This window comes from Canis lupus, chromosome 27 (genome assembly GCF_011100685.1).
Source record: "Canis lupus familiaris isolate Mischka breed German Shepherd chromosome 27, alternate assembly UU_Cfam_GSD_1.0, whole genome shotgun sequence".
Taxonomy (NCBI): domain Eukaryota; kingdom Metazoa; phylum Chordata; class Mammalia; order Carnivora; family Canidae; genus Canis; species Canis lupus.
The window spans coordinates 21,558,996-21,576,194 of record NC_049248.1 but is presented as its reverse complement, the minus strand read 5'-3'; the positions used below and the strand labels follow the sequence as shown (position 1 = coordinate 21,576,194).

The 17,199-nt window shown below is 38.6% G+C and overlaps 1 protein-coding gene across 1 annotated transcript in view; it reads left to right on the top strand.

Moving 5' to 3' along the window:
- Positions 1 to 17,199, top strand: part of ST8SIA1 (ST8 alpha-N-acetyl-neuraminide alpha-2,8-sialyltransferase 1) — a 150,229-nt gene that overhangs the window by 77,018 nt on the left and 56,012 nt on the right. The window contains exon 3 of the mRNA XM_038577027.1: positions 7,429 to 7,538. Within this exon, the coding sequence (XP_038432955.1) occupies positions 7,429 to 7,538 (110 nt within the window). The remainder of the gene's footprint in view (positions 1 to 7,428; positions 7,539 to 17,199) is intronic.

Here is a 17,199-nt window from a genome sequence, read left to right as displayed (position 1 = left end):
GCTACATGTGTAATAAAATAAGCAAAATTTAGCTTGATGGCTTCACTTATTTTTTTAGTTATAAAATAATATTTAGAAATATTTGTGGCATTATCTCCTCCTTCCCCCCACCCACTCAAATATGAAAGCATCCTTGCAAGGAATGTAGCTTACAGGTGAAACAGGAACAGAAGTGGTAGAAGAATGCTAGAGAAAGAAGAATCTAGAGCAAGGCAGGTGCAAAAGTTATTTGATGCATCTGGAAACTTACATTGAAGTAGTGAGAGTTTTATTGTTGTCATTAACACTGAGTTTGTCTTTTTTATCTGATATATTGGATTTATCCTGTATCAAATTTAAAACAATGGACTATTTTGTTGCCATCTTCAAAAGCAAGGGAGTATTTATTTATTTTAAGATTTTTTTTTTTATTCTGAGAGACACACAGAGAGAGGCAGAGACATAGGCAGAGAGAGAAGCAGGCACTCTGTGGGGAACCTGATGGAGGACTTGATCCCAGAACCCCAGGATCACCACCTGAGCCAAAGGCAGATGCTCAAACACTGAGCCACCCAGGCATCCCAAGAGGAGTGGTTTTGAATGAAAGTTCATTGGAGGAAATCAAAAGTTCAGGGTTGTGGTGACTTCTCATTGACTAAGATATGGCTGTTCTCATTGGCTGAGCTATTGCTGGATTAGGACAAAATCTTCTCTCCTGAGTAGTAAAATATGCTTCCTCTTGCCCAGGTATGTAGAGTAAGCTGAAGGTAGTGGTACAGGTTTAAAGCTCCTTCTTTGAGACCTCTCAACCCCATTTTGAATGAGGTTTTCCTATACTCATTTGCACAGAATCCAAGTGGGTTACCTCTGGGATTTTATTTTATTTTATTTTATTTTATTTTATTTTATTTTATTTTTTTTTTTTTACCTCTGGGATTTTAAACTTTTTGGCTTCCTGGTGCTGCCAAGAAGCCTAGATATAAAGTTAGTTGTATTTTATAACTTGGATGTAGGGACATTACAGCCTGTCCCCAATATCTGGTTTTGCCCCACAGTAGTTCTATAGAACATTTTTTATTCTTCGATTTTTATTTCACATCGATGCAGTGATGCTAATTATTTACATTGTAGACATGCTGCCTCACAGATAGCCTCTCTCAAAGACTATTGTAAGTTAATTTGTATCAGAGGTGTTTTTACTAAAATGTTGTGTATTCCTATAAAAATAGTTATCCCAGCAGTGATTTACATTTTTCTTTTTCTCCATGTCTTGTGGGGGGAGGGGACAAGACAAGCCCTAAGACAGTTAGTGACTGATGGTGGTTAACTCACTTCCTCATAGAGATAGTGTAATTATCATTCAAGACATCTAGTTATGTCTATGGGATAGAAGATGCATAGGCACAGAGTGTCCTCATGTTAGTAATTGAAGTCACTGGTCCTTAGTGCTTTGTGGTCTTGTGTGATTGCACATGAAGAGGAAGTAGTAAGGCATCTTGCTTTGGAAATGACTTTGGTAAATAATGCTTCATTCACTTAATTATAAAAACCATTCTGGGATGCTCTAGAGCTATTTACATAAGGCACAAAAAAAACATGGCTTAAATTCTTCAGATTTTAATAGCATTCTTCCAGAAGTCATATTGTAATTCAGGAATAATTTATCAGATGACATTTGTAATTTGCTTCTGAAAAAGTCTTCTAGCCTGTAACAAGTCCCTTCACCTTCACTTATGTTATAAAACATTAAAGACCCCAATTTTTGTCCTTTTTTTCTTTTAACTTTACTAAAATGATCTAATAGACCAGAAATTTCCATTACTTTTCTGATTCCTAATAACTTTGGATCTCAAGTCTCAGAGCCACTTCCTCATGAAGATGTCCTATAGCTAACTGTATAGCACTCTGGACTTTCCTATCACATTTGTATTTTTCCTGTTAACATGTTAGCTCCATGAATGGGGTACATGTATTTTGTCCACCACACATTCTCAACATATACAGCAGCTTCTAGTCCATCAGAGGTGCTCAACAAATAGATGTTGAATGAAAAGTCAGGTTGGACATTCGGCTATTTAAGAAGAGGCCCAGGAGATGGAGACCATGAGCCATGATAAAAATAAGAGATAACTCAAAAACCAAAATTGTGTATAGCTTTATTCATTGGCTCTTATTTAGAGAGTGGTAGGGCTCATGTTTGTTGTTGAAGTTTGGAGATTACATTGTATATCCATTATGATGTTAAGGAAATTCCGCTTTAGGTAAGGTACTGGTGAAAATAGATGTTCAACAAAAATCTGATTAAATTAATTGGCATATTAAACAAATTGTTGATTATCTGCTCCGTGCTTACCTTGGATATAGAGTGTTAAGCAAAAAAAGATAGGCTCCCTTCTGTGTCTATCGAAAGATGAATGGATAAAGAAGATGTGGTTTATGTATACAATGGAATATTGCTCAGCCATTAGAAACAACAAATACCCACCATTTGCTTCAACATGGATGGAACTGGAGGGTATTATGCTGAGTGAAGTAAGTCAGTCGGAGAAGGACAAACATTATATGTTCTCATTCATGTGGGGAATATAAATAATAGTGAAAGGGAATAAAGGGGAAAGGAGAGAAAATGAGTGGGAAATATCAGAGAGGGAAACAGAACATGAGAGACTCCTAACTCTGGGAAATGAACAAGGGGTGGTGGAAAGGGAGGTGGGCAGGGGGTTGGGGTGAATGGGTGACGGGGCACTTGATGGGATGAGCACTGGGTGTTATGCTATATGTTGGCAAATTGAACTCCAATAAAAAAAAAAAAAAGGCTCCTTGCAATGATTCACACACACAAAAAAATACATTTAAAAATTCATTGATTGTTAGAAGTAGTAGATACATCCTCAAAGTCCAAAGATAAAAAATATTTTGTTCAAGACCTATATAATTCTTTGAAGCTGAAAGTATCTCTAAAATCTTCTTTAAAAAGGGAAGGGGTACCTGGGTGGCTCAGTTGGTTAAGTGTCTGCCTTCAGCTCAGGTCATGATCCTAGTGTCCTGGGACGGAGCCCCATGTCCATAAGGCTCCTTGCTCAGTGGAGAGTCTGCTTCTCCTTCTCTCTGCCTGCTGCTGACCCTTCTTGTATGACCTCCATCTCTCTCTCTCTCTCTCTCTCTCATTCTTTCTCTCTCCCCCCTCCCTCTCTCAAATAAATTAAATAAATAAATAAATAAAATCTTTTTTAAAAATTAAAAAGTATCTCACACAAAGATAAACTACATATTATAGTAGTCTAGCAATATAATGATACATTTTTTTCCTAGGGAATTAAATTTTTTAGTATACAGTAATGTAGTAATGCCATATATAGGACTTCAGAGTTTCTGATGATGTTCAGTGCCTCACCTTATTTTAATTCTCATAATCTGGGAGACAGATGGGATAGTTATTATCATGCTTGACTTCCAGCAAGGCACTGAGAGTTTGAGGGGACTGGCAATCCAGAATCTGAATTCCAGATGGTTAATATAATAAAGTCATTAAGAAGATAACCATTAATAGATGGAACAGTGAGAGGCAAAAAAATCTGGACAAAGATCCATCAGGTGAATTAGTGGTCCAGCAATATTTTGAGCTCATCTGTATGGTTGATCTGCCTAATTTATCCTTTCATTTACAGTAGTGTTTTTTTGTTGTTTATTTTATTAATTCAAGTACAGCTGACACAGTGTTATACTAGTTTCAGGTGCACAACATAGTGATCCCACAAGTCTATACATTATGCTACATGCTCACCACTAGTATAGCTACCATCTATCTGTCCCTGCACAACACTATTACAGTACCATTGATTATATTCCCTATCTTGTATTGTTTATTCCCATGCCTTATTCATTCCATAACTGGGAACCTGTATCTCCCACTCCCCTTCACCCATTTTATATATCCCCCCCAGCATCCTTCCCTCTGGCAACCATCAGTTTGTTCTGTGTATTTATGGATCTGTTTCTGCTTTTTGTTTTTTTAATTCTTTTGTTTTGTTTTTGTTTTTGTTTTTTAGATTTTACATATGAATAAAATCATATAGTATTTGTCCTTCTCTGACTTATTTTCACTTAGCATAATACCCTCTAGGCCCATCCACAAATGGCCAGATTGCTTTCTTTCTTTCTTTTTTCATGGCTGAGTAATATTCCAGTGTGTTTATAGTGTGTGTGTGTGTGTGTGTGTGTGTGTACATATATATACCACGACTTCTTTTTCCATTCATATATTGATGGGCATAAAGTTTTTTAAAGTTAGCAGGAAGAATTTTATAGTATATTATATTCTCAGATTCAGTAGACATTTTCTGGCAGGGATACCAGGAGATACACTTGAAAAGAAAGGATGCAATGCCTTAATAAAAAAAATACTCTGTGCCAAAATAGTAATATTCATGTGGAAATGGATTACTAAAAGTTCCTTCTACATACCGTACCCCAAAAGGAGGATATTGTGTTCATATATCTTTCTGGTAGGACTGACCATTGCCAAGTTGAGATACTCTATATTTAACATAGCACCATGATAGTATTATCTCAATTAGTTAAAATTCCAGTGTTTTCTGAATTACGTTTTTCCTTTCTGTAAAGCTTTGGTGAGCTGTTACTGTGCCTTTAAGAGAATGCAAGTAGGTACTTGAGAAATGTTTATTGAAATGAAATTGCTTGTGTGAGGGCCAGCAGTCAACCAACTGGGAGAGTAGCAAGCAAATATTAACAGAAAAAAAGAAATGGCTCCCCTATCCCTGGCCTTTTGTTCAAGAGCTTTTAAAAACTTTTTATAGTATGTGAATATAATAGTTACATTTTACCATTGTTAAGATGAAGTTACATAAATCACTATTTTATCATGTTCCCTAAACCTATGGAATCTCAGTATTTTGTGGCTTCAACAAGTCAGTGAACTGTGCTAGGAGGAAAAGGATGAAAGAAGAAGGGAAGGAAGATGAATGGATCATCACACCAGGAGTTTGACGAGATGCTGGGTGTACATCATCTCCTATAATCTCATATAAACCTGGGCAACGTTAGCCCTCTTTAGAGACAGGAACACTGAGGGGTCCTACAATCCCACAGTCCCACAGCCTGGAAATTAGGAGGTAGGAGGCACCCAGCCTTTTTTTTTTTTTTTTTTTTAATACTTATTTATTTATTTATTTGAGAGGGAGAGAGAGAGTGAATACAAGTGAAGGGAGAGGCAGAGAAGGAGAGAGAGAATCTCAAGCCTGACTCTGGTCTCGATCTCATGACCCTGTAGTCATGACCTGAAACCAGGAGCTGGTCGGCCAACTGACTGAGTCGCCCAGGCTTTATGTTGCTGCTGCTACTACTGTTGCTTCCCAGATAATGCTGCTTCTGGGCCCAGATTCTTGCCTGGGGGCCTGGGATTGCCAGTCAAGAACTCTCTTTAACAACCTGTGGGGCAGGAATTTTAAGTTGGCTTTTACAAGGCAAACTAAATGTTGTTATTCTTATTTTTTAATTAAATTAATTAAGTTTTAAAGATTTTATTTATTTACGAGAGAGAGAGAGAGAGAGAGAGAGAGAGAGGCAGAGACACAGGCAAATGGAGAAGCAGGCTCCTCACAGGGAGCCTGATGTAGGACTTAATTCTGAGACCCCAGGATCATGACCTGAGCCAAAGGCATATGCTCAACCACTGAGCCACCCAAGTGCCCCCATGCAGGGAATTCCTAATTGTCTACTGGCAAACACTTCGACTTTATAGTTTAAGTACTGTAACTTTATTAACTATACTTTCATAGCACCAGGTGTTCCTTTTACATACTAGAAATAGAGGACGTAAAAATTTTTCTTGTGCTGCATTAAGTGCCTACCTCAGCTACTAGTGATCTCACACTCTTTATTTATTTATTTATTTTAAAGATTTTACTTATCCATTCATGAGAGACACATTCAGAGAGAGAGAGGCAGAGACACAGGCAGAGGGAGAAGCAGGCTCCATGCAGGGAGCCTGACGTGGGACTTGATCCCCGGTCTCCAGGATCACACCCTGGGCTGAAGGTGGTGCCAAACTGCTGAGCCACAGGGGCTGCCCCTCACAGACTCTTGGAATTTTATTTTTCTGGTTTAATTTCTTTGTGCCTCCATGAAGCCCTTACAGTATATACTCATGTATTCCATTTATTCTGTTGGTATAATCCATACTTGCTTCAAATTCATGCAGAATGGCGTACTTAGTATCAGAATAGTTATTTTATGTACCAGTTCTGTAGATGTAAGGTCTTTCCCCAAAGAACTGCCGCCAATAGGCATTGTTTGAGCTAGTGGGAGATCCCATACCTGGTGGTTCTTGCTGAGCCAGCTAAAAGACAATGACACATTTCACTTTCAGGGGCAATTGGTAGGTTTTGAGAGTCCTGGGTACTATAAATAGCACTCCAGGGAACACTCAGGTACACTGAACATTTTCTTTGCAGTCCAGTTCAATGTTTGCAGAAAGAAAGTCACATGCTGTCTGGCTTGCACAAGTCACTTGCCCTGTAGCACCTCCTGAGTTCTAGACAGACCCACCCGGAGTGTACATTTTCTCATAAACACAGCATTTGCTTTTCAGCGTACTTTGCGCCTTTGTTTATACTGTGTTCTCTGCCCCTGCAAAATCCTATTCATCCTTTAAGATTCATCTCGAATGAGAAAGCTTTCCCTGAGTTGGCTTGGCAGAAATCTGCCCTGTCTTCTTGTGTGGGATTCTCCGCAGCACTTAGAGCATACGTCCTCTACGACCTTTGCTTTAGAGTCTGTTGTATAAGTGTCTGTGTTCACAGTCTCCCCACAACCTCAGTGGGGAGTCCTCAGGCCTGTGACTTTTTGTATCTTTTTGTATTTTACCCTCCCCCCCCAACCCTTAGCATAGGAAACAGCCACATTTGTCAAGTGAATTGCAGATTGTATGAATGAGTGAAATTGCATTCAGATGGGGGATAGAACTCATTGGTGCTTGTTCCCAGTTGAATGCCTTGAGAACTAATCCTATGTTTAGTATGGATTTTTCCTCTTTGCCCTAGCAGCCACTCTCTATAATGTACACGGTCAATTTGATACAATATATGTTATATTTAAATACACTTCAGGGAATTAATTTTTATTTTATTTTATTTTATTTTATTTTATTTTATTTATTTTATTTTATTTTATTTTATTTTTTATTATTTTATTTTTTATTATTTTATTTTATTTTATTTTATTTTATTTTATTTATTATTTCTTTTTTTTAGTTTCAAAGGAACAGGCCAACTTATTCCTTACAAACTTCTTGGCATCTTCCTTTCTCCATGCTCTTTTGGTCTGCCCAGTCTTCAATCAAATTCCTCCAACGGGTCTGCTATAAACAATGATTTTGTGAGCGGTTGTGTGTTCTCTGCAGTGAAAACCCGCCTTGTTTTCTGTTGCTAGGCAACCCCATTCCAGCTGCCCTTGAAGAAATGCGCGGTGGTGGGAAATGGTGGGATTCTGAAGAAGAGTGGCTGTGGCCGTCAAATAGATGAAGCAAATTTTGTCATGCGGTAAGAGAGAGCACCCACCGCGCGGCCTCTGCCTTCTCTCCTCTTCCCCACCCCCTCCCACAAGCCCTGGGGCCTTTCAAAACTAGTCACTTGTGATTAATCAATTGTAACTGCTCTTTAGCTTCCCTTCAAGTTCATTCACATACAAGTGAATTTAGAAGAGGGCCCCGGGAGCGAGGGAAATGCTCCAAGAAAGTACAAAGCCAAGAAGGGCTCAGACATCATGGGGAGACCCCAAAGCAGAAACACTTAGATTTTGTTTTAGATTTGAAAATTGTCTATAAACAAATATTTTCACTTATTCATTTCACTCTACACCCTTTACTTTTTTGTTTTTCACAAAAGCATTTTGGCGTAGCAAGTGGGATTTGAAGATAGATCTGATCTGTGTATGGCTGGGAGGAGGAAGGGGCCATAACTTTTGAGCAGCAAGGAAGCTTGGTTAAGGTACTGAGCAGAGGGGTGAGATGTCTGTCACTTGGAGGGGATAACAGGACGCTTCTGCAGGGATGTATAAAAAACTGCTAAGATGCATCCAGTCAGGGGTAGAGACCATATACCTGTAGTGGCACCAGCCTGCACTGTTGGGTGATTTTGACCCGAAGTGAAGATAGCAAATGATTGGATTGACATGGGTTTGGGGTTGTCCAGGTGAGAGGGAAAGAAGGAGCTGAGTGACATCATGGAGGATCCTGGTAGAGAGAGCGTAGGGTGACATACCTTGAAGTCTGACCTATATAGGAAGTGGGCACTGAGAGGCATAAACAAGAGAGGAAAGATATCAATAGGGTCAAAGAACAGGGTCATTCAGAACCTGGAGGGAGTGGGTGATGGGACAGATGGGATAATAAGAACTAATGTCAAAGTGTGGCCCACTGGAGTGTATGATTTCAGAACTCAGTTTGTTGAGGGGATGACCAATCTGTGGCAGAAAAAGAGATTTGTAATTGAAGAAGCATAGGAGCTTTGAAGCTATGTTGTGGAGGATTCTTTCAGGTGGGCCCCAAAGTCTCACTGACATGGGAATGACCATGACCCAGGTGCCATAGGCTCCAGAGTCGGAAGGCTAAGGCCTGCAGCAACACAGAGGCAGAAAGCTGAGCCAGGGAAGGGGGTGGCAGCATGGGATTTGGATTTTGTGATCATTTTTAAGGACAAATAGAGAATAGTTAAGAAGTGGTCCAATATGGCTAAGAGAACACTAAGCCACCTCTGAGTTTTGAGCTCAGTGGAGCAGGCAAGGGTGAAGACACTAGTTGACAGTGTTTCAGTGGAAGCCATATACTTGGGGGAGGGCCAAGTTCCCACTCAGAGAATGGGAGTTGGGCTTCTTAAAAGACTTTTTATCTCACTGGTGAAGCCTGTAGAGAGTGGAGAGGTCTTTTTGTATCTTTCCTTCAAGGAAGTGCCCTGCCATGGTTTTTCCAGTGTAGGGATGTGTTTTCCTCTCCATTACAATTGTTATTATTGCAATATAAACGATAGGAAAATGTAGAAAATAAAAATGTAGTTCTTGTAAGTAAATCAATAAGTCAATATGTTTATTGAGCTCCTGCTAGGTATTAGGTGTTAGCTGAGTATAGAAATGGTATGTTAAATAATTGTGTCTTGCTTGTAGAACCTGGAGATGTGCTAGTGCTCTGATAGGGGTAATTCAAAGACAGATGGTGAGGGATCAAGGAACTTCTGAGAAGTGGTATGTGGAGTGTGAATCCTATCTCCACTTCAGTCTGAACACAGGAAGAGTCTCTCTGAGGCTCTAATGTTGGAAAGACACCAAGTGCTGCCACAGTGCAGTGAGATGAGGATGGGGAGATATTTTAGCTATGGAAGTGGCCACAATCACCTGGAGAGTTTAGATAGATGAAAAGAGCAAAGGCCCCCGGCCAAATTCAGTCACCCACTCCAATATACTGGTATTACGTAGAGTCTGAGGGGCCAGTGAACAACACAGAGGGAAGGGGACAGCCCTTGTCACAAACTAGCACTGTGACCTATGGCATGTCATTTTACCCTTGCTGGGTCTCAGCATATAAGGGAGTGGGAGCAGAAAATTCCTCAAGCCTTTCCTTTGTAGAAACTGGTTCTATCTGTGATTATATGAATACTATGTCATTGTAACAGTTCACGTAGTCTAGTTTATATTTTCAGCTTGCTCTCAAGTATGTTTATTTGCTCTTTCCCAAAACACTGTAAGGAACAAGGAGGAGTAGTTATTATACTCACAGATTCAGGGAACTTAAGTGATTTCAGGAGGTCTTAATATAGTCTGTCAGGAGGCAGTAAAATAAACATATTTTTATATTATTCCTCAGGGGTATATGTGTGTGTCACTATATTTAGGAAGATGCATATTTTAAACTTAACATGTCAAAGACCAAGCCTAAGCTTTTAAGGAGTTATATTCACTTTTTGCAAATAAACAAGACTAAATTTGCATTCTATAAAATCAACAATTCAGAATTGATGAGTGTGCGTGGTTAGGGTGCACAGCACAGTATTAAGCATAATGTTCATAGAATAATGAGAGGTGAAGATTAAGAATTCAAAGAATTAGAGCTATGTGTACACGCGCCTCTGATTTAATTTCCAGAATAGACCATTTTCTTTTTTTTTAAATTGAACTATAATTAACATATAACATTATATTAGTTTACTCTTACTCCCACCCCATCCCTTCTAGGAACCACCACTCTGTTCTCTCCACTTCTGAATTTTGTTTTGTTTTGTTTGTTTCGTGTTTTAGATTCCACATATAAGTGAAATCACACTATTTATCTTTCTCTGTGGATTATTTCACTTACTATAATATCTTCAGAGTCCATTTCCGTTGTGGCAAATAGTGAGATTTCATTCTTTCTTATGACTGAGTAGTATTCCATTGCATATAGACTTCATCTTCTTTATTCATCCATTGATGGACACTCTATGTCTTTTGATTGAAGAATTAGTCCACTTATGTTTAAGGTAATTATGGAAAGGTATGGACTTTTGGCATTTAGTTCATTGTTTTCTGGCTGTTTTATAGTTGTTCCTTGTTTCTTCTTACTTTGCTCTCTTCCCTTAGGGTTTTATGTCTTTCTTCAGTACCTAGTTTAGATTCCATTCTCATAATTTTTTTGTGTATCTCCTCTAGGTTTTTGCTTTGTGGTTACCATGAGGCTTACAGGTCTCAGCCTTTTATACCCACTAGTCTATTTTAAGTCGATGTCAAGTTAAGTTTGAACATGTACTAAAACCCTACATTTTTACTCCTCCATCCATGTTTTGTTTTTGATGTCATGTTTTACATACTTTAATTTCGTGTATCCTCCAACTAATTATTGTAATTATAGTTATTTTTACTATTTTTATATTTTAACCTTCATGATAACTTTATTATATATATTTCCTTTACCAGTGACATTTTTAGTTTTATATGTTTCCTTGTTCCTAATAGGTGCCCTTTCCCTTATGTACTTACTTATTTTTTAAATATTTTATTTATTTATTCATGAGGAACACAGAGAGAGAGGCAGAGACATAGGCAGAAAGAGAAGCAGGCTCCCTATGGAAAGCCCAACAGGGGACTTCAATCCCAGGACCCCGGGATCATACCCTGAGCTGAAGGCAGATGCTCAATCACTGAGCCACCCAGGCGTCTCTCCCTTCAGTTTAAAGAAGACCCTTTAACATTGCTTTTAAGGCCAGTTTAGTGGTGGCCTTTTTTTGCTTGTCTGGAAAACTATGTCTCCTACAGTTGAATGATGACCTTGCCAGGTAAAATCTTGATTGCCAGTTTTTGCTTTAGCACTTTGAATGCATCCTACCACTCCCTCTGATCTGCAAGGTTTCTGTTGAAAATCTGCATGTAGTCTTATGGGCATTCCCTTATACGTAACACATTTTTTTTTTCTCTTGCTGCTTTAAGATTCTGTAAGGTTCCATCTTTAATTTTTGACATTTTAATTATAATGTGTTCTGATGTGGGTCTCTTTAGGTGGGCTTTCTAAATCTGAATGTCAGTTTCCTCCTTCCCCAGGTTAGGGAAGTTTTCAGCAATCATTTCTTTAAATAAGTTTTCTATCTTTTTCTCTTTTCCTTCTGGTACCCCTATTATGCATATGTTGATCTGTTTGATATTGTCTCAGAGGTTCCTTAAGCTGTCTTCACTTAAGATTTGTTTTGTTTGTTTTTGCTTTAATTTTTTTTTTTTTTTTTTTGGTCTTCCTGTTGCTCTGTTTTGATGAGCACTGTCTTGTCTTTCAGGTCACTGATTCTTCCTTCTGTTTAATCTCATCTTCTGTTGAACACCTTTACTGTATTTTTCAGTTTAGTTAGTGTATTCTTCAGCTCTGTGACTTCTGTCTGGTACTTTCTTATATTTTATATCCCTTTGTTGAAGTCTTTCTGTGTTCATCCATACTCCTGAGATTGGTGAGCATCTTTGTGATCATTACTTTGAACATTATCAGGTAAATTACTTATCTCCATTTAATGAAGGTATTTTCCTGGGGTTTTATCTTGTTCTTTCCACTGGAGAATGTATCTCTTTTCCTCATTTTGCTTTACTCTCTGTGTCTGTTTCTATGTATAATGTCAAACAATGTGTCTCCCAGTCTTGAAGGAATGGTCATAGGAAGATTGGGGTGTGGCTTAGTCTGCTGTCTATATCTGACCAGGGAGTGGTAGCCTGCCAGGAACTGTTTCTCTAATTGTTTCAAACCTGTGGGGCCCAGATATACAAGTTCCCCTTGGCTCAGAGACATATGTTTAAGGGGCATCACTTGTGCGTTCTGAATGCACCTGCTAGCTTTGGTGACATTGGTCCACAGGAGAGTGCCAGACTGGGGCATGTCTTTCCACAGGCTTTGGGAGGGCAAATGAGTGCTGAGATACTGGCAAACACACTTGGTAAGTTTGGCATTTTGCATCTTTTAAAGGGGAGAATGGGAGCACCATTCTAGGGGAAGCAGCACCAGCAAGGTAGGAGAGTGCAAAAATGCCACATAGCAGCATCTCCATTCCTGGAGAGAGTTCCAGCAGACGCCTGCCCTTCTGGCAGGTGCTTTAAGATTAGCCAATTAATTTCTTTCACATATGGTCTAGGTGCTTTTCAACTTGCTGTTTTTGTACAGGTACCCAGAGTAAGTGACCTGCACATGAGCCCTTTAAAGATGAAAGTCTCAGCTTCTCACAGTACTTTGGGGTCTTCTAGGTGTAAGTCATGGTGGTTTCCTTTCTTTCTTTCTTCTTTCTTTCTTTCTTTCTTTCTTTCTTTCTTTCTTTCTTTCTTTCTTTCTCTTCTTTCTTTCTTTCTTTCTTTCTTTCTTTCTTTCTTTCTTTCTTTCTTTCTTTCTTTCTTTCAAGATTTTGTTTATTTATTCATGAGAGACACAGAGAGAGAGAGGCAGAGACATAGGCACTGGGAGAAACAGGCTTCCTCCGGGGAGCCTGATGCAGGACTCAGTCCCAGGACTCCGTGATCATGACCTGAGCCAAAGGCAGATGCTCAACCACTGAGCCACCCAGGTGTCCCCATGCTAGTTTTCAAAGCCAGATGTTTTGGGGCCTTGTCTCTCTGGTGCAGGTCCCAAGGGTTGGGGTGCATGATATGAGGATCAAATGCTTTGCTCCTTAGGGATATAATCTGTATTTGTGAGATCCATCCCTGCCATGCCAGTAGTGGGGTTTTTGATGAGACCATGTCTCTGCCTCTTCTACCTTTCTTGATTTGGCCCTTTTATCTTTTTGTTGTGGAGTTGCTATTCAGCTTATTTTGAGGTCTTTTCCAGGTAGAATTATTCTAGAGATAGCCGTAGATTTGGTGTATCAATGGAAGGAGGTCAGTTCAGGGTCTTCATATGCCACCATCTTGAATTCTTGCAAAGAATAGGGCCATTTTCATAACATATTTGAATTTTTAAAAAGCCTCGTTTATGGTTTACAATATGGGAGTAATTGTTATAAATTGTTTATAAACTATTCTCATTTGACCATTTTTGGATATACTTTTTTTTTTTAAAGATTTTATTTATTCATGAGAGACACAGAGAGAGAGGCAGAGATACAGGCAGAGGGAGAAGCAGGCTCCATGCTGGGATCCCAACGTGGGACTCGATTCCAGGTCTCCAGGATCACACCCCAGGCCTCAGGCAGCACTAAACTGCTGCACCACCGGGGCTGCCCCATTTATGGATATACTTATAAATGATTGCTTCATACACATTTCGGGGGGCACCTTGAGAAAATTGAGGTAGTTTCATACATTTGAAATTAAACATTTAATGAGTACATATTATTAGAAAGCTGGTAGTATGTCTGCTCTTAGACTATAGGGTGCATGGAGAGTTACAGTGAGAGAACAGATAGAAGGATAGCCTTACCAGCACATAGTGATACATTACATTACAGTTCAAAATGTTTTTCAGTATTAGGATATAACAGTATTGTAATTTTCTTTGCCTAGACATTTTCAAGTACATTTTCTAATGTTAAAAATCTATTTCTTGTTTTTCAAGGTAAACATTTGCTCTATAATGCAAAATAACACTCTAAAAATAATACTGTTTTTAAAATAATATTAAATTTAAAATAAAATTTACCTGGAAGGACTGTAAGACAGAGGTAACATGATTGCATCCTGAAGATGATTTGGGTGGCTCAGGGATACAAGTGAGGGCAACATAATTTTGGTGCCTTGGAATTATGCTCAAATGTGTGTTTTGCATACTTAAATATGTATAACACGTTAAAGTTTTTATTTAAATTCCAGTTAGTTATCATAAAGTGTAATGCTAGTTTTAGATGTATAATACAGTGATTCGGCACTTCCACAAACACCTGGTGCTCGTCATAGCAAGTGCCCCTTTCAGTCTTCATCATCTATTCAACCCATCCCCCTACCTGCCTCCCCTCTGGCAACCATCTGTTTGTTCTCTACAGTTAAGAGTCTGATTCCTGGTTTGCCCCCCACCTTTTTCCCTTTGCTCATTTGTTTTGTCTTCTAAATTCCACATATGAGTGAAATCATATGGTATTTCTCCTTCTCTGACTGATTTATTTCACCTAGCACAATCCTTTCTAGCTCTATCCATGTCACTGCAAATGGCAAGATTTTATTCTTTTTGATGACTGAGTAATATTCCATTTTGTGTGTGTGTGTGTGTGTGTGTGTGTGTGTGTATGCGTGAGCGCACACGCACATATCACTTCTTTATCCATTCATCAATTATGGACACGTGGGCTGTTTTCATGTTTTGGCTATTATAAGTAATGCTACTATAAACATTGGGGTGCATGTATCCCTTTGAATTTGTGCTTTTGTATTCTTGGGGTAAATACCTAGTTAGTATAATTGCTGGGTCATAGGGTAGCTCTATTTTTAACTTTATGAGGAACCTCCTCACTGTTTTCCAGAGTGACTGCACTAGTTTGTATTTCTACCAACTTTGCAAGGGGGTTCCCCTTTCTCTCCATCTTCACCAACACCTGTTGTTTCTTGTGTTGATTTTAGTCCTTCTGACAGTATGAGGTCATATCTCATTGTAGTTTTGATATGTAGTTCCCTGATGATGAATGATATGCATAACATTTTAAAAGTAATTTTATGATTTTTTTCTATTTGAAGATTCCTCTTCACCAACCCCATTCCCCTGCCACCTTTATGTGCCAATTCAAAGAATAGTCATCTCTCATCAATTCTGTGATCACATCTTTTTGGATCATGAGCACAGTTACTAAGACACATTAGCCATTAATATCTGTTAATTGTACCAATAAGGTGATAATGCAAAGTTTGAAACACTTTTACACAATTATGCCTTATTAGAAACAATCTTTTATTAAATTTGCCTTTTATGTAAACCTATGTAGTTATCAACTTAGGAATCAAGGAGCTAAAATTGCAGTGTACTTTTTCTAAAAAAAGAGCTACAAGGAAATGTCACAGATATTTGCACTTGAAGAACTTAAGATAGATATTTACACCAAAATAGAGTGTCATTATTTCCCAGAAATGTGTTTATGAAATGTTATTGTAATTGTTTTAGCATTTCCCTGTGTTGTAGGATTTGATCATCAGTATCCAGAAGTTTTTCTTGAGCTTTTATTGTGTGATAGAAAGTATGAAGGAACTCAGACATATAAGCCAACTTACAAGGAACACATAGAAAAACAAAATATTTATTCATTAAAACTGACCATTTCATTAATAATGACAAAAAGGTTGATTGCATTCCTCAGCAGTATTTAGAGGTTACAGTTTTGATATAATGTGTTTGATTCTTGAATGTTATGAAGGACCATCAAGATCAAAGCTTCCTTAAGACATAAATGTCCAAATTTTACTTTATGTTTTATCCTGGAAGTCACCATCGTCTTTGCAAAGATCAGTTAAATCACAAGACCATAGTCAGCACCACTGCCGGATGAGCCTGGTTGGTAATGCTTAAGTACACTCCCTCACGGGGTCCTCAGAAACCACACAGGATATGGTATGACTGTTAGACTATAGACACCTCATGATGAGGCCCTGTGACTTCGATTCCGCCCCAGCACCTACAATGACCATTGTGTTTTTCTCACTGGGCACCAGCAAATGTCAACAACTGGCTGAGTAATCTGTGAGTAGCTGCCTGAAAAGCCAGTATTTCTTTACCATAAAGCAGATGAAAGGAAGATTCCAAATCAACTGAGACAAATTCCACCCAAGATCCCCTGATGTGGTAGGAGTCACCGGGCAAATACAAGATAACATCAAGGAACTTGAGCTGATCAGCTGAGTGGGTGCATGGAAAATTCCATGTCCTGAGGAAATTTGTAGGGTAAATTTAATAGTTGGGGGAATAGCAGATACCTCAATATTTGTATCTCTTTACCTACAAATAAATGGCATTTTACTTTGTTAAAGTCGTCAAGAGTTAGAGATGCCCTGATGTGGTAGGAGTCAAGTTAGAGCTAGGGGTGGAGAGGAGAAATTAGGACAGAATAATAAAAGAAAACATAATGCAAACTACAGACTCATTTAGGGTCTTCATAAAAAGGATATATTTAATTATAAATATATTTCTGATACATGATGTTTTTGAGTTTTTACTATGTGTGAGGTATCAAGGTAGGGACATTTTATACATTTCTTACTGTAATCTTTACAACAACCTCATTAGAGAGGAAAAGTCATTATCCTCATTTTGTATAATGAGAAAATCAAGGCCAGGCAGATGAATTAACTTGCCTAATGTTCCACTGGCAGAAAGCCATGGGATTTGGATTTGCAGTTGCCATATTTTCCATTGTAAACATTCATAAGACATTGTGGCCAAGGAAAGCAACCAGGGCTGGGGTGGTGTGTGTGTGGGGGGGCAGTTATTTTTGTCACCAGGAGAACATCACCTGTACTCTTTGCCTTGGCTGAACTGGGACTGTGGAGAATCACTGCATTTATTTAGATAACAAATCACTGTGTTTCACCAGTAGTAAACCTGTATACTTGTCATGAGTTGGATTTAGGTGACAGAGTTTGCTCTGAATATACTATTATAATTTAGAATTTGGGAACTGAAAGAAAACCATAGCAAATACAATTCTTCCCTGTGTCTTGAGGTTTCTGGGTATGCAGAGAACACAGCAGGCCCTGTGTCCTTAGAGTACCACACCCTCCTGAGCTCTAGTTTCAAGCCTA